The 24,277-nt window shown below is 40.6% G+C and overlaps 1 protein-coding gene across 1 annotated transcript in view; it reads right to left on the bottom strand.

Moving 5' to 3' along the window:
* LOC144607527 (unconventional myosin-Id-like) overlaps window positions 1–23,047 on the bottom strand; it is a 296,615-nt gene extending 273,568 nt beyond the window's left edge. Inside the window, exon 1 of the mRNA XM_078424424.1 lies at window positions 22,670–23,047. Coding sequence (XP_078280550.1) covers window positions 22,670–22,764 — 95 coding nt within the window. The 5' untranslated portion in view covers window positions 22,765–23,047. The remainder of the gene's footprint in view (window positions 1–22,669) is intronic.
* Window positions 23,048–24,277: the final 1,230 nt, after the last annotated feature.

Here is a 24,277-nt window from a genome sequence, read left to right as displayed (position 1 = left end):
TTTTCCTTCATCTAGAACCTTTCAATATCCTGACTAAAGCTGCATCCACACAAATTCCCCCATCACAACCCAAGAGTCATGATATTGTTCACCATGGAATGAACAATTATTATTTTACTGCAGTTTTTCACTAGTCCAGTTCTTTTATTTTAAAAAATCTCCTCTCTCTATTGGCATTTGTGAGAGTAAACAGAGATTATGGATAGTCAGCATTGCTTTGTGCATGAGAAAGTACACAAATCTGATCAGACTTTTGAAGTGGTGTGGAAGTTGTCCAGATGAAATTTGACAAAGTCTTTGACAGGGTCCCACATGGTAAGCCGGTTTAAATGGTTAAATTACATGGGATCCAGGGTGAGTTTGCCACTTAGATTGGCTATTGGTTATAGTGGAGGATTGTTTTCTGATTGGAAGCTTATCTGCCACTGGGATTGAGCGGGATTGCTGTTTGTCATACATATTAATGGTTTGGTGAAAATGTAGGTCCAAAATACATCATCTTGAAATTTCCAGTACTTGTTCGGTTTCCTCGAATGGGCCTTCAAACTCCTTGGTGAGTGTACTTCCTGCGCAGCTGCATTGACAAACACTTTGTTTTATATAATTATCTGGACAGAGCAGGATTTTATCATATGTTTAAACATAAAGCGTCACAGTACCTTCATCACATCAGTAGGTGCAAGAGGGAAGGCAACATTACAAGACATTCCCATTAATAATTTTAAAAAACACAAGCATCTTGAGTAACAGTTCAAAACCAAGAAAGATCCATATTGCTACTAAAGTAAGAAATTAACTGTAAACATCACAAATGCTCAAATTATAAATTATAAATTTCCAATGTTTTCAATTCAGGAACTGTTCCTTTAGATTGGAAAATTGCATCTCACATTATTTTAAATAAAGCAGAGGCAGAAACCTCAGAATTATAAACCAATCAGCGTAAAATTTACTTGCAGTATATTGCCAGAGTCTATAATGGCGGCACTGCCCTAGCAGCTGCGGCTCACCTGCGGTCCATTTGTTTTTGTGTTTTTGTTGGTCTTAATTGTAGTTGTGATGTGGTGTTTTTGTGTTTGTGTACTATGTGTGTATGTGGGGGGGAGGGGGAAACTGTAACATTGTAAATATGTGTCCCTTCCGAACGGAGACCCGACCTTTGTTTTCTGGGTGTTGTCTCCGTTCCTGCTGCGGCCTACCATCGGCCCAACTCCTGGAGCTGGCGGCCTCCAGGGCTCTGGTTCGCAGAGCCCGCGGATCGGACTTACCACCACCGGAGCCGGCCGTCTTCGGAGGCTGCGGGAGCGGCTGCGACTCGCCTTAGGCTCGGGCCGCGTGGATGCCGACATCGGGAGCTCCGGCAGCGGCAGCGGGTTCGCCCGCCCCGAATCGCGGGGCTTGGGTCGCGGACATTTCACCGTCCGGCGCGGCCTAAGATATGCCACGGGATATTTCTCTGCTGGGCGGGGGCTTCAATGTCGGGAGCCACGACCGCCCCGACGTGCAGCAACAGCGGCAGCAGCGTGTTCGCCCGCCCCGGATCGGACTTATCATCGGCGGAGCCGGCCGTCTTCGGAGGCTGCGGGAGCGACTGCGACGCGCCTTGGGCTTGGCCCGCTGTGGACCGTCCGGTGCGGCCTGCAACCACAACAACCTGACTGCGGGCGAGGACAGCGGGAGAAGGGAAAGACATTGTGGCCTTCCATCACAGTGAGGAGAGGACTGGAGGAGACTCACTGTGATGGATGTTTCTTTGATGGATGTTTCTTTTTTTGTGTGTTTTTGGGGTTGGGTGGTTTGAGTGCCTGTTTGATGCTTTTATTGTTGGACTGTGTTTTTGGGGGTTTTTTGGGGTTGTGTAATTTGAATGCCTGTTTAGCGCTTTTATTGTTGGACTGTGTTTTTGGGGGTTTTGGGGTTGTGTGATTTGAATGTCTATTTAATGCTTTTATTGTTGGACTGTGTTTTTGGGGGTTTTTGGGGTTGGGTAATTTGGGTGCCTGTTTAGTGCTTTTATTGTTGGACTGTGTTTTTGGGGGTTTTTTGGGGGTGTAATTTTTGATGCTTATTTAATGCTTTTGTTGTTGGACTGTGGGTGATTGAATTAACATTTTGTTCAAGATGGCCGCGCCGTTGTGTTTGGCTGCCTGCCACTGTATGTTTCTTTTTTTTCCTAGTCAGATGTGCAGCACTTTGGTCAACGTGGGTTGTTTTTAAATGTGCTATACAAATAAATTGACTTGACTTGACTATAATTAAGGAATGGGTACCAGAATATGTGTTCATTAGAGAGCCAGTATGTAAAAGGATTTGTCTAAAAAATGACCAAATAAATTGACAATTTCTACAGTTTTTGAGGAATTCTGGGGATAAAAGCATGATAAGAGCAAATGTCAAAGTTTATTGACTTGAGGCAAATTATTGTTCTGGATGGAAAACTGGTTGAGCAGCAAAAACCAGACTATAGATAACTGACAGGAATTAAAATTGTAGATTGTGGCCTACGGCATATCACAGGATCTTGGTTTGATCTGTAACCATTCATCATATGTGACTTGAATGCCTGGTTGGAGATCTACATATCAAATGACACAAAGGTACATTGTAATTATACACAGTGTGAATAGAAACATTAGTTTGCAAGATGTTGTGGTTAAAAGCTTGCAGATTATGCAACATAGATGTATCAAATTTAGTAAAATACCTTGCAAATGACTTGCAGAAAATTAAAAAGGGTTAATGGAATTCCAGCCTTTCCAGCTGGAGAACAAGAGCAAAATAAATTTATTTACTCGTCCGGACTCACAGACAGCAATCAGGAGAGACGATAACACTTATTCGTGATAATTCGCAATACCAGTGCCTCCCCAGGCTGTGTTTTCAGCCCATTACTCTACTTCCTATATAATCCAAACTGTCCAGCCTAATTCTGCGATTACTGAAAATTGGCAGAAGACACTACCATTGTGGGCTAGATCTCAAATAATGCGACGCATTTCAAGAAGGAGAGAGTGCTGAGTAGCATGATGTCAGGACAACTTCACCCTCAATGTCAGCAAAACAAAGGATCTGGTCATCGTCTTCAGAAAGAAGGATGAGTGCACGCCCCAGCCTTTATTACTGATGGAATGGTCAAGAACTTCTAGTTCCTTGGTGCAAATATCACCAACAATTTGTCCTGGGCCAAACACACTGACGCTATAGCCAAGAGAGCACTTCCTCAGAAGGCTAAGAAAATTCACCATGTCTCCAATAATTCTTACCAATTTCTACTGATGCACCATAAAAAACATACTATCCAAATGGATCACTGCTTGGTATGGCAATTGCTCTGCCCAAGACCACAGCCTGGTCAAGGGAGGGAAGGGAGAATGAAACTTTGATTTACCATAATGATACCTGCATTTCCTGGGTTAAAATACATGCAGAAATTACAGAAACTTGGGAAGTGTTCCCTGAACTTTAGATAATTCAACATGATTCAATCAAAGATGTTGAGCCATTGAAGAGATTTTTTTTAAAATAAGACAGAACGCAAAATGCTATTCTGTTGACTTGAGTGCCCAGAACTAGGCAGCAAGATTTAAAAGTGAGAGCCACATCATCTGTTGCTACATTTCTAACGTTTCCAATGTCTGCAAGATGGTGCACTGACAACATAATTGAGACCAAACTATTTTTTCCCTCCCACACACCCCTTACTCCCCCCCCACCCCCCTTCATCTTTCAGAAATCAATCAGGAAATCTGATCTTCATATTTTTTAAGACAGGAAACTCCCTACCAATCGTCAACCTTTGCCTACATTATAGCCTGCCATAGCATCATACAATGGACTACAGAAATTGCTGCAAAATATATTGCATGAGAGAGTAAAATGGTTTCACAGCAGCTTCAACAAGTCACATCAATTTTTTGAATTAATGTTATGACACCATTGCCAAATCTCAACTTATACTAATAACACTCATAGTTCACATAATAATGAAACATTCCAAAATATGCACATAGACACATAAACTTGCATACAATACACAAAATTATCACTTTACTTATTTGGCAGAAAGTTTGTTAAGTTGACGTCTTTGTAAATTTACATTTAAACAATTGTTTCAGAAGTGTTGCCTATTAATTCTATAAACCAACTGAACGTTTGCATTAATTCAGTGCAATGCAAGTTTTCTCAGATTTTGTGTTATTAGTGTAGGTATGGAGATCAGTAGTTGCTAGAGTTTATAAACGTCCATCTAGTGATGCAAATATGAAACTGCACACATAAGTGAGTGACCTGCAGACTTGAGATGGTAAATCTTTACTGCCATGTCACCAGGAAGCAGAAGAGAATGAAGGCAATGTAATGAATAATTTATGGTAAATCACCAGTTTTCTTGCAGCAAGCATTTTGCCCCTAAATCAGATTATTTTTTAAATAAAGAGTTAAGTTCCTCAAAACTTTGCTAAACAGAAAAATGAAAGTTTAATTTACAGACTTCCAAGGAAGTAATAAGCAAAACATTTTAATAAATGTTTACATCCATCTTCAAAGCATGTATGCTGAAATGACTTACCATCCTTTAAATATTTCCTCCTCCACAGTGCTCTATTTAATTGCTTCCTTTACCTCCTTCCCCAAAGAAATTTATTCAGCCATCAAATAAAGAAAGCAGCATGGTTTTGAGGGACTACATTTTTTTAAATAATCAAACGTAGGAAAAATGCCCTCAAGTAGTCTTTTCAGACTTTGCATCCCACTCACAATTTATAATCCCATGTAGTTTAATGTTGTCAGCAATCTTCAAAATATTGTAATTTGTTTTATCATCTAAATTATTGATTTATAACATGAATAGTTGAGGCACAAGCACTGATCACTGTGATAGCAAAAAGTACAGCCTGCAACCCCCAGCTTATTTCTCTGTTTTATCTGTCTGTCAACCATGCCTTCAAACATGCCAATACAATGTTGAAATTGTACAGGGCATTGGTGAGGCCAAATCTGGAGTATGGTGTGCAGTTCTGGTCGCCAAATTATAGGAAGGATGTCGACAAAATGGAGAGGGTACAGAGGAGATTTACTAGAATGTTGCCTGGGTTTCAGCACTTAGGCTACAGAGAGAGGTTGAACAGGTTGGGTCTTTATTCTTTGGAGCGTAGAAGGTTGAGGGGGGACTTGATAGAGGTTTTTAAAATTTTAAGAGGGACGGACAGAGTTGACGTGGGTAGGCTTTTCCCTTTGAGAGTGGGGAAGATTCCAACAAGGGGACATAGCTTCAGAATTGAGGGACAAAGGTTTAGGGGTAACATGAGGGGGAACTTCTTTACTCAGAGGGTTGTGGCTGTATGGAATGGGCTTCCGGTGGAAGTGGTGGAGGCTGGCTCGATTTTATTATTTAAGAGTAAATTGGATAGGTATATGGATAGGAGGGGATTGGAGGGTTATGGTCTGAGTGCAGGTAGATGAGACTAGGTCAGGGAGAATGGTCGGCGTGGACTGGTAGGGCCGGACAGGCCTGTTTCCATGCTGTAGTTGTTATATATGTTATTACTGCCAAAATCAGATGCTTTAATTTTTTATACAAACTTTTTATGAGATTATCAAAAGATTTTTGAATAAACATATACATTACATACGTTATATTTCTCAGATATTCTCTTATAACACAGGAGAGGGCTATTTGTTCACCGTCTATACCGGCTATAATGTTTTATTAATGTTTTCATGTTTTATCCTTCATTCTTAGTTTTTTATTGTATGTTCGAACGGAGCACCAAGGCACATTCATTGTATGCTTATCCTTGTATGCCAATAAGCTTATTCAATTCAATTCAGATCAATCTCTTTTCCCTACATTCCTTTGTGATGCATTTCCGTTCACATGCTGATCAATTTCACCCCAAACACTTTATCGCCACCGACACCGACAATTAACTTCTCGTCTGCGTGTCTTCAAGAAGGTGAGGAGGGAAGGAGCCCCACGGTAACTGAGCGCGTCCTTTCGTTGGCAGCGGCCTGAAGCAAGTGCTGCCGGCCAGGGGCTACAACGTGAGCCACAATTACACCGGATCGCGCAGTGGAAGAAGAAAGATTTGCTGGTACAGAGCAGCAGCATCAGCGCTTAGTTTTAAGGAGGAACGACACAAAGTGCGAGAGTAACTGAGCAGACTGAATCAGTCTGAAGAAGGGTTCCAACATCGCCTATCCATGTTCTCTAGTGATGCTGCTTGACCCTGAGTTCCCACACTCTGTAGATGTACAGGTTTGTAGGTTAATTGGCTCCCAAGTGTGTAGAATAGAACTGGTGTACAGGTGATCGCTGTTTGTCCGAAGGGCCTGTTTCCATGCTGTATCTCTAAACTAAACTAAAGATGTGGACCCTACATCCCCTCGTGAAAATGTAAACAGAATGGAAATTGACACCAAGAGCCAAGACATTTTTAGGTTATATGACGAGTTATATTAAACGACTGCATTAAATAGCACCAATACAAATAATGAAGTATTAAAAGAGGAAGATACTTTTTTTTTAAGGTAAGGTTTTTTTAAGATCAAATAATTTGTCTGCATTACCTGATCTGTATAGCGCAGACAATAGTCGCCCCATTCCCCCAGACAACATAGGCACAGACACATTTCTGTGGCAACGAATGAGTATTACACTGGAGTTTGCCTTTCATGGATTCATTTATTATCCAGATATTGATGGAGGCTATATAAATTATATATATATATATATATATATATATAATTAGATTTGCTCACCTATTTCTGAATCTCATTTTTATGTTTTCTCCATCAAATGTTAAACTCCCATGACTTGTTGCAAGTGTATCCCATCAGGCAAGTATATAAACATAGCACAAAAAGTAAGGAAATTTGTGTTTGGTAGATTATCTCTTTGTTTTAACAATGCTTCTTGGCAATAAATCTTATACCGTTGGAAAGCCTGTTTATTTCCCTTTTAAATGGTGCCACATTTGTAAGGAACATGCATTTGTGGGATGAGCAGCAGAGCTGAGTATGTGGGATGCGCCTATGAAAAATCTGCCAAATCTTCTCTGCCAATGTCAAACAGCTTATTCTGCCATTGACTCTTGTTCGGTGTTGTTTGGTGGATTGGATGATTGAAGTCTGAAGAAACAAGACATATTGGCAATTTAACAATTTATTCATTTAATAAACAGGAGCCTCAGTAGCGTGTGGAAGAACCATACACAGCCACAACAGCCTGGCACCTCCTCCTCATGCTGGTCACCAGCCTGGTCACACACTGTTGTGGGATGGCATCCCATTCTTCAACCAGCATTTGTCGCAAGTCAGCCAACGTGGTTGTGTTGGTCACTCTGGCACGAACAGCACACCCAAGCTGATCCCACAAGTGTTCAATGGGGTTGAGGTCAGGACTGCTGGCAGGCCATTCCATCCTCTCAACTCCCAAATTCTGGAGGTAGTCTCTGAGAAACCCTGCTCTGTGGGGGCGAGCATTGTCATCTTGGAGGATAGAGTTCGGTCCCAGACTGTGGAGATATGGGATTGCCACTGGTTGCAGAATCTCATCTCGATATCTCTCTGCATTGAGATTGCCTCCAATGATGGCAAGCCTCGTTTTTCCAGTGAGGGAGATGCCGCCCCACACCATCACACTGCCTACCACCAAAAGATGTTAATCTATCGGTGCAGAAATCAGCATAGCGTTCACCGCGTCTTCTCCACACTTTGACCCTATGATCCAACTGCCGTAGGCAGAATCTGGACTCATCGCTGAACATAACGTTCCTCCACATGTTCAGGTTCCAGTGCACGTGTTGCCGACACCAGCGCAAACGGGCCTGACGGTGATGGGCAGTCATGGCAGGCCTCCTGGCAGCCCTATGAGACCGGAGATCGGCTGCGTGCAGTCTGTTCCGAATTGTCTGGGCAGAGAGCCGTCGGCCATATCGTCCTGCAAACCTTGACTGCAAGTCTGTAGAAGACAGCCTACGGTTCCTAGGGTCAGGGTCAGGAAATGGTCTTCTTCGGGTGTCGTCTTCTTGGGACGCCCACTTCGCGGCCTGTCTCTGACATCCCCCGTTATATGGAACTTGGCCTTCACTTTGGAGATGGTACAAGGGCTCACTCCAAATAATGCCGCAACTTAGTTTTGCGGAACACCAGATTGAAGTTGCCCTATCGCACGGGCCCTATCCAGATCAGTCAAACGTGGCATGCCGATTCTTGGAGTAGACACCTACTCACCACTGTAGCAGGGCCCATGCTCACAGATGCTGCCAATCAGGTGCCAATCAGGCACCTGGTTTTCAGCACCTGGGGGTACCAGAAGCTCAAAACAAGAGTCAATAGCAACAGCAGAATAAGCTGTTTGGCATTGGTAGAGAAGATTTGGCAAATTTTTCATGGGCGCAACCCATATACTCAGCTCTGCTGCTCATCCCACAAATGCATGTTCCTTACAAATGTGGCACCATTTAAAAGGGAAATAAACAGGCTTTCCAACGGTATAAGATTTATTGCCAAAAAGCATTGTTACAACAAAGAAATAATCTACCAAACACAAATTTCCTTACTTTTTGTGCTATGTTTAGATGTTTTATATTTTGGAAATCAATAAAATTTGTATTAGACTTTACTCCATGAGTAACGTAAGAATAATTGGCCAAACTATCTTTGGATATAAATCCATTCCCGTGGTCCTCTTTTCACTGAGTTTCCTGCACAGTATATGGGTATGCGAAGTGAAATTCTTGTCTTCTGGAAAGGAAAACAATGTCACTGACTTGAGTATTCCGAGCAAAATGAAGATGGTAGTTTATTTCAAATAAAAGGATTGCCTTAGAACTAAAAGCTAAGACATAGTCTCAAAATGTTTTAACTTAAAATAATTTGGCTGAAACAATGGAATACGAGACATTGTTATTGATCAAAGAATGATGGAAGAGAAGGAGGCACCAATTTAAGATGGAAAAATTACTAAAACAAATATTCATCTTAAAATATTTCAGCAGATCAGATTTGGCTGTTTCCATCCATGCTCTTGCTTTAAAGACGAGGAATAAATTAACTAACTTTGATGCGGGAGTTCCACTGTTCTGTTTGCATTATCTAAATGACTTTCACTTGTTTAATTGGTTAAAGTAATTGTTTAAAGTAAAGTACATAATTAAATGAATTTTGTTTTTAACCCATAGGCTAATTCTTGGTGGTATGTCGACCAGTAAGCATTATTCATGGAACATTGTAATTACAGAAATAAATAGACAGAAAGATAACTTAAATGTATCTTCAAGAGTAAGCTGTAAATGTTGTTGCATGGTAAATATTTTAAGATCTTCCTGCAGCAATAAAGCTTTGTTTCAATCTCTACTGATTAATACTTTATCTTAACAGTATTTAAAGCCATGGCCTATAACGATGCTTGTTTGCTCACAGGTATCTGCTAGGGAGGACACAAGGATCTATAATTGTATTCTGCATGGACTGGAAAGAGGATGGAGGGGGGGTTAAATTTGCCTATATTCCAGTTTCTGATTGTAACCGAGTGGCAGCTGCAAAATATTTTATGCACAGATTTAGACAGGGTTAGGTTTTCCTTCAGTTTGTTTAAAGTCAAATGGCATGCTGACACCACCTTTTATACACAGCCAACAATAACAGTAAGGTAATGGAAGAATGCCCGTGACTGTAGAACCTTGAATTAATAGGGTTTGATACTTTCAGGAGAAGAATTGAAAAAATTGAGAAATGATCTTTGAGGTAACATCCAATTTTTATTTGATGCTGATCATTATTTTTGGTGTACAGAAACCGAAGCCAAATTTATAGAAACATTTCTTTGTGCTGCTCTGATCTATTGCAGATTGTTGTTTTTGCTTAATATAGCTGTGGTTTTTTTTCATTTGAAGCCCAGTCAGTGCATTTCTTGGCTGGGATAGATGACTGAATAAGGGAGAACATGGATGGAATTTCAAATAAGTGATCTGAAGCCATCTTTGAGGTTGTTTCATGTTCATGTTAACAGATATGTAAAAACAACATGCAGCTGAGATGTATAATTAATTTCATGGGACGGGATCTGCATGCAGACACACCAACATGCAGAAGGGAAGCTCCCACGATGTGCCACGGAGCCGTGTATGAATGGACCCTGCGGCCACCATGAACAACCAGTGGCCCGCCGAGAACGAAGATCCAGTGGCCACTGCCGCAGCCCATAGGGGGAAGCTCGGCAGCCTCGGAGACCAAAGAGTTGAGGAGGGTTCTGTTGGACGCGAGGGGTGGGCCGGTAGGAGAGGTACCGGGTTAATGCCTCCAGCGCCTTCAAGGTTGGCTGCAAGAGGCACCCCCGAGACACAAAGGTTTTTTGGGCAAGGAAAGTGACGTCAGGTCATGGGTCTGCTGCAGCCTGCGGCTTATCTGGATCAGGGGTGCTCCAGTACTTCCAGCATGTGGACTGGACTTTTTCTTTGAAAACGGCACCAAAATGTGGCAACTGCATTTGTGGGTTGTGCAAAATAATTTCACTGTGTTGTGCATACGTGTCAATAAAGAACCATTGATTATGTCCTTTTAAACCGCATAACAGGTAGAATTATTTCCCTCGCTATCCAATTTAGCAATTCCACTAAATATCATGCAAGCAAGTCATTCTTTTTTATAAATCACATAGCATCGCCTTCAAATACATTTGACAAATAAGTTATTGCTTCTCAGAAGATTTCTTCAGGGGGAGAAAGATCAGTTTATCACCTTGCAGAATTGGATTTTGGAAAGGTCATTGACTTGAACAATTAGTGGTGGCTTTTTCTACAAATGCTTCCTGACCTGCTGAGTTATAGAAATCCACATTATGGCCCGTTTTCCCAGAATGAAAGCCCCTAGCCATAATGTGGGATTGTCTGTATTTTACTTTCATATGAACTCATTTTAATTAATCGACGAAATCATGAAAAAAAATCGATCTGACTAAAGTTATTCTGTGGCTTGTTATAGTGCCTATTTTTGTATATTCCAATTTAACAGTAATCCTGGTGTGGCAGATTAATCTAACCTATTCTGGAATTGTGTAATCAAGTGAGAAGAATTTATTCCTTCAATAAAGTTACCAAAGTAACCTCTTAGGCTTGTGAACAGTATTATCAAGTCGATGATACTGCTGAATTCTGTAATGGCCATTCCATAATGATAAAGTTCCACTCTTCACACTATTTTCTGTATAGTGGAACTGTTCCAGAACATAAATATTTTAAAGTTCTATTGATACTTTGAACAATGTTGTCCAAATTTCTTAGAGCAAATGTTTGTGCAACTCTGAGATATCCACAACAACTTTCCATTTCACTTGCACAAGAATCTTGATGCTGAAATGTTTGTCCCAGTGGTTGGGCGCCAAGATTTAAATCTCAAGGTACGAAAGCAAAACATTTTTGTCTTGACAAAGAATTGATAAGGGATTGTAGCAAAATTACGTGAAGCTGATTGAAATAAAGTGCTGGAAATACTCACCAAGAAAGTATCTGACTCTTTATTTTCCCTTATTTCAGATTAACAGCATCTGTAGCATTTTTCTAAAGGAACACGTATTTTAAAGATACAGTAAAGCCTTGTTATAACGGTCCATAGAGGGAGAATGGTGTCTGTTATTGCTGATTGTCTATTATAACCAAGTACAGTATAATTGTATGTCGTTGAAACAAAGAACTGCAAATGTGGTGGAGCTCCAAAATGCTGGAGTAACTCAGCGGGACAGGCAGCATCTCTGGATAGAAGGAATAGATGACATTGAGTCGTGACCCTTCCTCAGACAATCCTCCGCCTAGCAGAGCTGGTCCTTACTCTTAACAACTTTTCATTTGACTCCTCCCACTTCCTCCAAATCCAGGGCAAAGCCATAGCATGGGCACTCATATGGGCCCCATCTACGCCTGCCTCTTTGTAGGGCATGTCGAACAATCCCGGTTCCAGGCATACACAGACCCTATCCCCGAACTCTAACTCCACAAGTTACTTCATTCCAGCCTGGGAAAGACTCCTCCAATGCCTGTGATAGGCAATTTTCAATTCATGCTCTCATACTCCTACTAAAACAATGAGCTCATATTTATTTTTTGGTTTAGAGATACAGCGCAGAAACAAGCCCTTCAAACGACCGAGTTTGCACCGATCAGCACATTAACACTATCCTATGCACACTAAAGACAATTTTACATTTATAGCAAGCCAATTTATACCAAGCCAATTAACCTACAAACCTACAAACAACCTACAAACCTGTACAAATCAGTGGGAGGAAACCGAAGATCCCAAAGAAAACACACGCAGTCACAGGGAGAATATACAAACTCCATACAGACACCACCCATAGTTGGAATCGAACCCAGGCCTCTGGCGCTGTAAGGCAACTCTACCATTGCGCCACCATGCCACCCAGCTTTGTGCACCAGTTTGTAATGTGATACTTTAGCAAATGCCTTTTAAAAATCTACAAAACAACACATTTCCAGACACTCCTCCATCAATCCTGTTCATTACATCCTCAAAGAAATCTTGCAAATTTGATTCACCTTTTCTATTATCATGTTGATCTCGTTCTCCAAATGTCTGATATCAATGTCTGATTTTAAGATGCTCAGTTGGTCCATCCAGTATAATAGGCCAACTGGTATATAATTCCTTGGTTTCTCCCTCTCCTCTACCTTAAATAGTGAATAACCAGTGCAGTTTTTCCAACTAAAACAAATGGTTCCAAATTGAGAAGTTTGGAATATTATAGTTAGGGCATTTACAAAACAATCACCAATTCTTCTTTAAACTCTGGGATGGAAATTATCTGTATTGTCATTACTATACCAAAAGGTGGCACGTTTGAGTAACAGATTTACTTACAACACAATTTACAGGTCCAGAACAAAAGATTAAAATGCCAAGAATCCATCCATCGTTACTTAGATGTTTTCTTTTGATCAAATGTATTGAATACCTCGACCAAGGACTAAATAGAGGAAACAAATTGGTAGGTTTTCTAATATTATGTTGAGAGTTCAGTCTCTTTTTCAGTTACCAAATACCAAAGAAAAGTACAGCGCTCTTTTGAAACTTCAGTAGGAAGGTTTCATCACACAAAATTAAAAGTCTTGGAAAAGGGAATTACACTGCATACAGCCTAAACAAATACACACCCTGGACACCAAAGTTGATGATAATGTGCAGGAGATTATTTTTTTAAATTGTAACTCTAGAAAACAAGTTGGCCAGTTCACTTTTCAACTACCTGCCTTCGTTTCCATTATAAAACTTTCCTAAGGAGATGCAATTTTCCGTTTATTGCTAATCATTACAAAATAGTGCAACACAAAGTATATAATTTCTGTATTTGCCCGATGGAGATACAGGGTAAGAAAAGTACCCTGGTTAGCTACCTCCAACACCTTTATTCCAATGAATACCATAACCTAGATTTCACTTTCAAAAAGCACAAAGTTTATTGTTTGGTGTTAACATGGTGTATATCTTTCAGCAATGTGGTAAAGGAGTGCCATATCAATTATAAATCTTCACCAGTTGTGCTGCTTGACCATGAGCATCATGAGAACAGCAGCTCATCCTCAATTTTCTTAGCAATTTTATATAAATTATAAATGTACACATGAACAATTAAATTCACCACAGAAATTAGGGGGGGGGGAGGAATTATTATGAAAACAAATACATTTCTAAATGAAGGGATTTATGCTCCTGCAGTTCACATCAACCTTCGAAGAAAGGATTAAAACAGAAGTCTCATTAAAGTAGTTAGTAAATTGTCATGGAACATTTTGTAAATTGAAAAAATTCAATACTTACTTCCCTGGATCATTTTCTTAACTAACTCAATCTTTTCTTATTTACTTTTCCCCAGATTTGACTTATCTCATCACAAGGCCAGTGATTTTTCACAGAAAAATTAAGCAGCCGATCTATAAATTATGTGCTATGAATAGACTGGCTAAGAATCCTACCAGTTGCAAAGTGCTTCAAAATTACTGACAGTATTCTTGATAGGGTTCAATGTTTATTTATCCCAGCATACAATATTGTAACTAAACACAGTGTTACAATGATCAAAACAAGCAGGAGCAATCGTATTGAGTGTGGAAGAGATAACACAAACACAAGGCAAAGTTCAAACATTTTATAATCTTTTAAATCTAAAGATCAAACAACATTTAAATATTTCCTTTTTCCGACATAAATTGTTGTACTTTGGCATGCTTTCAAAGTTTCTTCCTCCAAACAAATTTGTCTCAAGAAATCCCAATCACTAATAATTGAAACAAATATACAACCATGTTAGAGATGAAAGTTGACAAAAAAGATATTATAAACAAAGGACAACACATGAACATCGGAAAAGATTGTTTCATGCCAGCAGGATCAATCAGAAACACCATATTGTATAATTTCAAATGATACAGATTTTCAGTGTTTTATTTCTAGCAGGAGCACTCGTTATTTGATTTTAAACGTGATAGTCATCAAGACTTCTTATTCATTGAAGAAATGTGTCTAATTATTTCATTGCGTGCAAAATTTAATTTTGAAACTTACCAGCTAAGTTGTAATAAGACCTGAAGTTGGAACTTTATACAAATATAAATTTGAAATAACATCCAGTGCCATGCCACCTGACCCTCCCCCATCTGGTTCCATTTGCCCTTCACCTCTTCCCTAATAGTTCCCCACATCACCTTCCTTACTTACCAGATTCCAACACTAGTAGCCTTTGTGTTCCAGCTCATCAGCTATCTCCACTACCACCCTCCCCTAACTCTGTTTGCCTTTTTTTCTTTTTTACTTTTGTCTGCCTCCATCTATCATCCACCTGCCTCTCTCTCCCAACTGCATCCCTCCCACTTCCTATTTAGCTTCATCCCTTAGTCCACCAATAACCCACTGCCTCACTGCTCCCCTTTCCTCTTTTTTCTAGCTATCTTCCTTCTCCATTCCTATTTCTGATGCAGGAATCTGACCCAAAATATTGACCAATCCTTTACTCCCACAGATGCTGCTCGACCTACCGAGTTCCACCACAAATTTGTTTGCTGTTCAAGTAACTAGGCCCTGATTACACAAGACAGATTCAACATTCTCAGTTACCAGTCTTCACATATTCAGCAGTGATGGAAAATGTCTACAACATTTCTATAAAGCAACACCTAATAACCACTAATCTGTTAAATATGGTTTCCAGCCGCATCACTTCACTCCATATCACATTAAATTTTGATCTAAATGCAAACAACAGAGCCATGTTCTAATGAGAAAGATATTCCTTTGATATCAATTGTAGCATTCTGGAACCTTTATATAATTAAAGGCAATAAGAATCAAGGAGAAAACCCTTGAGTTATATCTTGCACCAGAAAATAGTTTACAGGTTTTACTGTCCAATAGATTAGCCCAGCCCATTGCTAAAGCAGTGACTGAGTCGTGTTCTTGGCTTAGACAACATATGGTCCCTCAAGACTGCTGCAAGATTCTGCAAGATAACTAATCTGATCTTGGCCTCAGCTCCTCCCCATAACTCACTCATATATTAAAAATATATTTATCTCAGGTTTTCTTCAATTAATCAGCTTCCAGAGCTGTGTCCAATAAAAGGTCCAATGCCTCATAACACATGAAATTTCTTCTCAACCGCATCAAAAATTGATGCCCCTGATTTTGAAAGGGCATCCCCTAGTTTTGTGCTATCATGAGGAGATATCTCTTTTCAACTTTGATGGCCCATCTTGGTCGGCATGGATGGGTTGGGCTGAAGGGACAGTTTCCATGCTGTATGACTATGATTATCTACCTCCCCTTTAAAATTAAATCTTTCAATAATATTACCTCTCCAATATCTTCAGCCTTTGCACTGGCCTTCCCTCAACAAATGGGGTGGCACAGTAATGCAACAGCAGAGTTGCTGCCTTAGAGTGTCAGAGACCCGGGTTCGATCCTGACCATGGGTGCTCTCTCTAGGGAGTTTGTAAGTTCTCCCCATGACCTGCGTGGGTTTTCTCCAGGTGCTCCAGTTTCCTCACACACTCCAAAGACATACAGGTTTGTCGGCCAATTGGCTTGGTTAAATTGTAAATTGTCCCTGGTGTGTGTCGGATAGTTGCAAGTGTGTAGGTATCGCTGGTCGGCATGGACTGACGGGCCGAAGGGCCATTTTCCTTACAGTATCTCTAAAAGTAAAAATATATATATTTTAATTAAATCAAAAATGAGGAATGAATCTGTAATTCCATTTGCCAATTCTTAAGTGAATAGACAATAGACAATAGGTGCAGGAGTAGGCCATTCGGCCCTTCGAGCCAGCACCGCCATTCAATATGATCATGGCTGATCATTCTCAATCAGTACCCCGTTCCTGCTTTCTCCCCATACCCCCTGACTCCGCTATCCTTAAGAGCTCTATCTAGCTCTCTCTTGAATGTATTCAGAGAATTGGCTTCCACTGCCCTCTGAGGCAGAGAATTCCACAGATTCACAACTCTCTGACTGAAAAAGTTTTTCCTCATCTCTGTTCTAAATGGCCTACCCCTTATTCTTAAACTGTGGCCCCTGGTTCTGGACTCCCCCAACATTGGGAACAAGTTTCCTGCCTCTAATGTGTCCAACCCCTTAATAATCTTATACGTTTCGATAAGATCCCCTCTCATCCTTCTAAATTCCAGTGTATACAAGCCTAGTCGCTCCAGTCTTTCAACTTCAGGTCTTATCAGTCTATCCAGCACATAATATTAAATTGCTAGATTTGGGGATAACAAAGTGCTGAGGGTTCAGACTACATTCTAGAGATCCCAGCACAACACAGGTTGAGATCAATGCAGCACCGAGGTGTGTTGCACTTTCAATTTACAAATATCACTTTTTGCCCAAATAATACTTGAAAAAACACATTTAAAATGACAGAGTGATGAGTAACCTTTTAAAAACATGAAAAGTCCTTTATTGACGTCGTTCAGTGATGAAACTGACGATCACTGCAGCATATCTTTCTGGTAAGGCATTAAATTGAGGATCTATTGAAGAGAAACATGACTATTATGCAAGTACCCTAATCAATAATTAACCCTCAAATAAAGTTAAAGAATTACCTGGTCATTAGACCTTGATTGATGTTGAACCCTGATGTGCATAATTTGGCTGCCAACTTTCCTAGATTTCAACAGGAGCTACGGTTAAAGTAGTTTATAAACTACTATAATGAAAGGCGCAAGAAAATTGCTTACTACTATACTGCATTCATCTAACAATTTCATCTTCTCAGGCATACAGCTTTTCTTACACTTTTACTCACATACCATACATGCTCACTACCTCAAGACTCAGTAAGCATCATCACCAGCCCACCTACACTCTATTCCACAATATCTTGCAGCTTCTCTCTCTTGCATAAACACATTTGCTGCCTAAGTTTCAAAGCCACCATCGGAACTCTACTGCTGGATTCCCAATTTGGTTCTCTTACTACCATTTTCCCCAAAATGCACCCAGAATAGTTTGAATATTGAAGCACGGCATAAATGTAAATTCTTGTTGGACAAATTTAATGAATCTGAGCAAAATAAGTATTGGTATTAATAACTAAAACAGCAGCTGTAACATGTTAAGTCTGCAACTTTAAACAAGGTTGACATATTTATAAATTAGTGAAGCTATTCAATTCTACTATCCACAAATGTTTTCAAGATTAACTCTTCCCAAAGATTCTGCAAACAAACCACTGCATAACCATTCAACTCAAACATGTAATCAGCAACAGTTTGGTAGATGTGAGATCAAAGATACCCGGAATAAGAATCCTCTTATTCCTCAGGCTCATAATTATATTTACTAGTAAACTCACTGGTATGTTTGAAAGCAAAAATATTTTGAAATACAACTAGTTACAATTTAAGAAATGGTGGGCAATTTGGAAGGTTCCATGAACAGCAATGTAATGACCGACTAAACTTTTTTAGTGATGCTTTTGTTGAGGGATAAATATTAGCCAGATACCAGTTTAACAACCTTGATTTAATGTTCCTTCTGCAAAACTGCATCTCTAACTACATTGCTCTCCCTCAGAACTGCACGTTAGTGTTAGTTTTATCTTTCTGGAAGGGATTTAAATCCACAATGATCTAACCCAGGTGAAGTTAATTCTTGTCAATTAAATAACTCAAAATATCTTTGGACCTTACAAAAAGCAGCATAAAATGGTATTTAAAGAAACTGTTAATCAAAGCATCTTTGACAGTTACATGTTACACCATACACAAAAAAAATTCTGCTGCATACTGCATGCAAAATGTCACCTCCCTCCTATGCCATCTTGAAATCAAGATTTTTATTGTACCTGTAACTCAATGTACTTGTGCACATGATGATAAACTCAACGAAAGTTTTGAAGTTTATCGCCAATGACATATCATACTCCATGACATATTACTCAAGTTTAAACAACAGTCTACTAAATTTACACCAGGGATTAGACAATGGCTACAAAACTTCTGGAGGCAAATCAAAACAAACCAATGATGTTGACTAAGTGTTCAGATAGTGTAGACTTTTCAAAAGTTTGTACGATTTAGAAATAGCAAGCAGCCCAAATTAAAATATACAATTCAAAGGCAAAGCAAGTTCTAATTTTTTTCCATTAAAGCTTCGCTTGCAAGTTTTCTGCAACTTCAGGTCTGCAGACATTAATTTCTATTAGCACTGGACAGATATCAAAAGTGGAGGATGGTGGAAGGTACAATGAAGGAAAGACATTGTTCCTAAATAAACTTAAGATAATCAGACCTCAAATCTGGTTATAAGGGGCAAATGATATAAAGATTGGTGGAATTGTTGATAGTGTGGAAGGTTTTCATAGGCAATATTGGTGAAATGATTGATGAAGTTTAATAGAGATAAACGCATTGTGATGCATTTTGGAAGCAATAACAAAGTTCCAATGTATACTGTGAATGAAGAGGTCTTCGAGAGCATTGAGGAAGGGAGGAATCTCGCAATCTAAGTCCAATGATTGTGAGAATGGCAGCGTAGGTGGAAAATTTGGTTAAGTTATATAGGAGTCTGGCCTTTTTTTTATAAGAAAATAACTGCAGATGCTGGTACAAATCGATTTATTCACAAAATGCTGGAGTAACTCAGCAGGTCAGGCAGCATCTCGGGAGAAAGCAGGTCAGGCAGCATCTCGGGAGCCTTTTTTAAAAAAACGGCACAAAGTCAAAAGCAGGAAGGTAATTCTCCAATTTTGGTCAGACCTCCGCTGGAGGTCTGGTCACCACATTATAGGAAGGATGTGATAGCAAAGGGGAAAGGGGAAGTCCCAAGGGAGTTTCAGCAGAACGTTATCTGGGATGGAGAATGTTAGTTATGAGAAAAAAGGTTTATTGTCAATGAAGAGATCAGTGATTAAGCAATGGAATTAAGCATAGGCGAAATGTTTTCCCCACCAAACGTCTCTGCTAACCATCAAAAGCACATGCCCAATCTAAATATTCTTAAATGATTCATTAATGTATATGTTTTTACAAAATAAAAATAAATTATAACATTTTGTTCTACCTTGTCTGAAAACAAAATGCTAATGACATGATCAAGATGCTTCGCTGTTTGATGTTCTCTAATCTACGTCATATGCCTCCCTTCCAATTAGTACACAGGTTTTGGCAGGATTCTGTTCCTTTCAGCTGTTCATAACCCATCTCCATCCACACTGCGCAGAAAAGCAGCTAATATAATCAAAGACTTGTTGCACCACTTCTTCTCCACTTTCATCGGACAGAAAATATAAAAGCTTGAAAGTGCACGACAAATTCTCCTCTCCTCTGAATGATCCTTTCATAAACTGGGTACTGCCCAATTCACCTCTACTCCATTGTGGACATTGGACTTTGTTGCTGAAACTGGTGTGCTACACCTGAGAAGTATATTCTGATCTTTCCTTTGGCTCTACCTATTAGATGGAGTGGATGTGGAAAGGATGTTTCCACTGGTGGGAGAGTCTAGGACAGAGGTCATAGCCTCAGAATTAAGGGGCGCTCTTTTCGAAAGGAAGTGAGGAGGAACTTCTTTAGACAGAGGGTAGTTAATTTGTGGAACTCATTGCCACAAAGGGCTGTGGAGGCCAAGTCAGTGGAAATTTTGAAGGCAGAGATAGACAAATTCTTGATTAGAACGGGTGTCAAGGGTTATGGGGAGAAGCCAGGAAAATGGGATTAGGAGGCAGGGACCAGCTATGATTGAATGGCGGAGTGGACTCGATGGGCTGAATGGCCTAAAGCTACTCCTATAACTTGTGAAATACTGTACTTGAGTTTGGCTTGCTTGTATGATGTAGAGCATTTTCAGATTTGATTAGATAGCTGGAATGTTGGAAATGCAGCCACAAACAGAGTTTCCAGCTGACGTAAGGGGCCCGTAATGGCCAGCAAATCCATCCTGTCAGTCTCCCAAATGATTATTCAGATGAACACGTTGTTGATAAGTGGGGCATTCATAACCCGAGGAGGACCTGTGGTGAGCAGCTTGTTGCCCTTACTCAATCTCACCATTGAAATTTAGAACACAAGTTGGAGACGATGAAGTCAACTCCACGCTGCTAATTTATTTTGGCTTAAATCCAGATTTGTGTTTTGAAAGTAAAAGTGTTTTCCACATCTTGGCACATGACTTCTTGGTTACAATGTGCTAATGGTTTGCTGTGAAGGTATGAAAATAGGTTTAACTGCATAAACCTGATTTGTCAGTGTGTAAATGTTTGACAAAACCAATTTAGAGAATATTCCATAACTTCTCAAAATGAGCTTGTTTGAATATCATACAGCTAATCCCAAAATGACTTATTGCAAGACTAATGTTTTTGGATATGCAATTTGCAATATTTAAACATCAGATTGCCACTGTAATAGGCCAGATTAATCATCATTAATGGGCCAGATCGAGTCCTGGGATGTCCCTCGAGGCAGCAGAAGATTCCTGGGATGCGCCACTGAGTCGAATGGCGGACAGGCCACCGAGGACAAAGAGGAACCCGGCGGGGGGCTGCCGAGAGCAGCCCAGTGGATGGGCCAGTGAAAGCAAAGAGGGACCCAGCGGGGATCCGCCAAGAACAAAGAGAGACCCTGCGGCGTGCCACCGAGAACAAAGACGAACCCAACGGACCACCTGTGGTGGCCGGCCTGGTTCACCACTGCAAGATAAGACTGTACTAAGAACTTTTGAAACTTTGTCGGCCAGAAACGTGTACTACCTAGGTCAAGTCTGCTGTATGATCTTACTGGATTGTATGCAAAAACAAAGAATTTCACTGTACCTAGGTACGTGACAATAATCTATAATTGAATTGAATCATTGATCCTGCCAAGTCCAGACAATCAGAGTCCTTCTCAGCTGCTCCTATGGCTTATGATCAGTCTTTCAATCTCAGATTCCACCCAGACCCACTGCTTGTGCAACAGATTTTTGTGGATAAATGGAGAGTAAACATAACTTTCAGCAATTTCGTCTATCTTGCCCTCACTTAGCTCCAAACTTGCCATTCTACCATTTAGTTAGGGCATTTTTTCAAAATACGCATTTTCAATACAAGTAAATAACAAATAACTAGCTGATGAATAATGTGCCATATGCAGAAAAAATATTCCCTCTGAACTACTCAACACAAAACCCCACAACAACATGTGGCTAGCAGAATGAACTTGATCAAACATTTGCAGCAATGAGAGGATTAGCAGTGGGAAGGAAAAAAGTGCCTGACTCAAAGAAAATATAAAATATTAATCAATATCTCATCATTTCTGTCACAACCTTGCAACACATTCTGAAATACCTTCCATTATCCAGATAAAGCATTTGACTCAATATGAAATAACCTTGTACTCCAAAGTCCAAGAACATCATAAAATCATACAGAATTATCCAAGTTACTATTCAATCCAACGAGCCTACCCTGGATCTTTGAAATAGTCATTGGTTAGTCGAACTTTGAATGGTTCTATATATATGTATATATATACATATGTATATATATATACATATATATATAAATTTGCTTCCCTCACTCTTTCAATATTGTTAAAACCTTGGAGTCAAGAAGAATTTGTAATTCATCAAAGAGTAATCAACTTATGGAGTGGGTTGAGGGTGGTCAAATATCGCTGAGGAGCATCTGAACACAGAACATGTACTTCATGCCAAGGTATTATTATTTTTTTAATACTTGAGAAAAGACTGAAGGACAGCCCCTCGAGTAACCAATTCTGACAATGTATTTTGATTCTTCACATTAAACTTAAGGGTGTAATCGGTTATACTGGAATTATGTTTATCATGTCAATTACATAATTGTGGAATGTAAAACAACCTTGTCTAGGAATTAAATCACAAACGTTGAATTTTATTTGATGATATCTTAATTGCAAATAAATCACCAATACAATATAAATTACCTGCAGTGTATTAAGTTTCATTTCGCCTGCTTGTAAATCTGTTCTTATTTCTTCATTCAGATCCTCCGCCCATCCCCATCCATTGATTATTGGTGGGTGTTTGAAACATAAACACCCTTGCTTGCATCTCTTATCATTAGTTAAAATTCTCTCATTCACTTCCTTCAGCTTCCCTCCGGCTCACAGCTCCTTGGTCTGTCTCTTACCTCAATTTTAGGTTTGCCATGAACTCTGACATGTTGATTGTGTCCATCAGGACAAAGTCTGCTTTGCCGAACTCCAGGCTTTCCTGCTCCGCCATGGTTCCCCTTGCTTGTCGGCAGCGTAGCCGGACGGGGAAAGAGTGAAGGAGACTTTGTTATCCTGGACTTCAGCTCCTCCCGAGCCTGAGGCTTACCACTCACAGGTTTCCCTTAACTCCACGCACTTTTTTCCCCCCTCTCTCCTAACAATCTAAAATAATAAACAATTGCACGTTTTCTTTTTGAAAAAAAGGCTCTTGTCCCCGACAGTTTTCGTTTAACTTTCCTCTCTCCTGCTTCGACTCTTTCCTCAGGCGAACTCTCCGAAGCCGCACCTCACCTGAGCGAGACTGTCAGCACGTCGCGACGCGCGCGCGAGCGACACCGGCGGCCGGGCGCGCTCACGTCGCTGGCGGGGCTGACGCACGCGCGCGCTCTCGCTCGCGGTCCTGGCAGTTGGGCGGGCGGACGGGTGTGCGCGCGCGGTCCTGGCAGTTGGGCGGGCGGGTGTGCGCGCGCGCGCTCTCGCTCCTGGAGGGCGGGCGGGCAGACACGCGCGCGCTCCCTCACTCTCTCTCCTGGTTGGGCGGGTGCGGGACTTTTTGGCAGAGGTTCCATGTAGCCGGCGACAACTGCCGGCTGGAGCAGACTAGACATGGGGTGGGCTGGGCTTGCCCGCCCCATCCTTGCTCAGCAGGTATGAGTTTGATGATGGTGATTGTGAAAGAAAATAAAGACATATTCATCCCGTGTGCCAAAGTGCGAAGGGATTATATCAATGGTTCAATGGGTATTTATTGTCAAATATGTAATTAAACATTACATAGTGAAATTCCTTTAGATAGGGTCCAGGAAAAGTGTTGGAACATAGAACAGGCCCTTCGGCCCCCAATGTATGTGCCGAACATGGTGCCAAGGTACATATAAGAAAATAACTGCAGATGCTGGTACAAATCGAAGGTATTTATCCACAAAATGCTGGAGTTACTCAGCAGGTCAGGCAGCATCTCGGGAGAGAAGGAATGGGTGACGTTTCGGGTCGAGACCCTTGAGCCAAGGTACCCTCCTGCTCATAACCCATATCCCTACAAGCTGGAATAACTCAGCGGGTGGGACATGCAGCATTTCTGGAGAGAAGGAATGGTGCACGTTTCAGGTCGAGGTCCTTCAGAACATCACCCATTCCTTGTCGCCAGAGATGCTACGTATCCAGCATTTTGTGTCTAAACTCGCATCTGCAGTTCCTTCCCACCCATATCCTTACGTTCCCTGCAAATCCATATGCCTATCCAAAAGTATTTTAAATGCCACTAATGTATCTGCTTCAGCCATCATCCCCTGTAGCATGTTCCAATCACTCACCATCTTCTGTGTGAGAAAATGATGGCCCACGCTTTTCCTTTAACCATTTCCCCTCTCAGCTTAAAGCTATACCATGTGTTCTGAAGTAACATGTAGATAACCCTACTAGAACCAGAGCTACATTCCACTTCCTTTTAAAAAACAAGGCCGGACCAATAGCTGGTGTATCAGTGGAGGTGCACTTGGGGATCAGTGATTATAATTCTATTA

The sequence above is a fragment of the Rhinoraja longicauda genome, chromosome 29 (assembly GCF_053455715.1).
Source record: "Rhinoraja longicauda isolate Sanriku21f chromosome 29, sRhiLon1.1, whole genome shotgun sequence".
Lineage (NCBI taxonomy): Eukaryota > Metazoa > Chordata > Chondrichthyes > Rajiformes > Arhynchobatidae > Rhinoraja > Rhinoraja longicauda.
The sequence above is the reverse complement of the archived record's forward strand: the minus strand, read 5'-3'. Positions and strand labels throughout refer to the sequence as shown.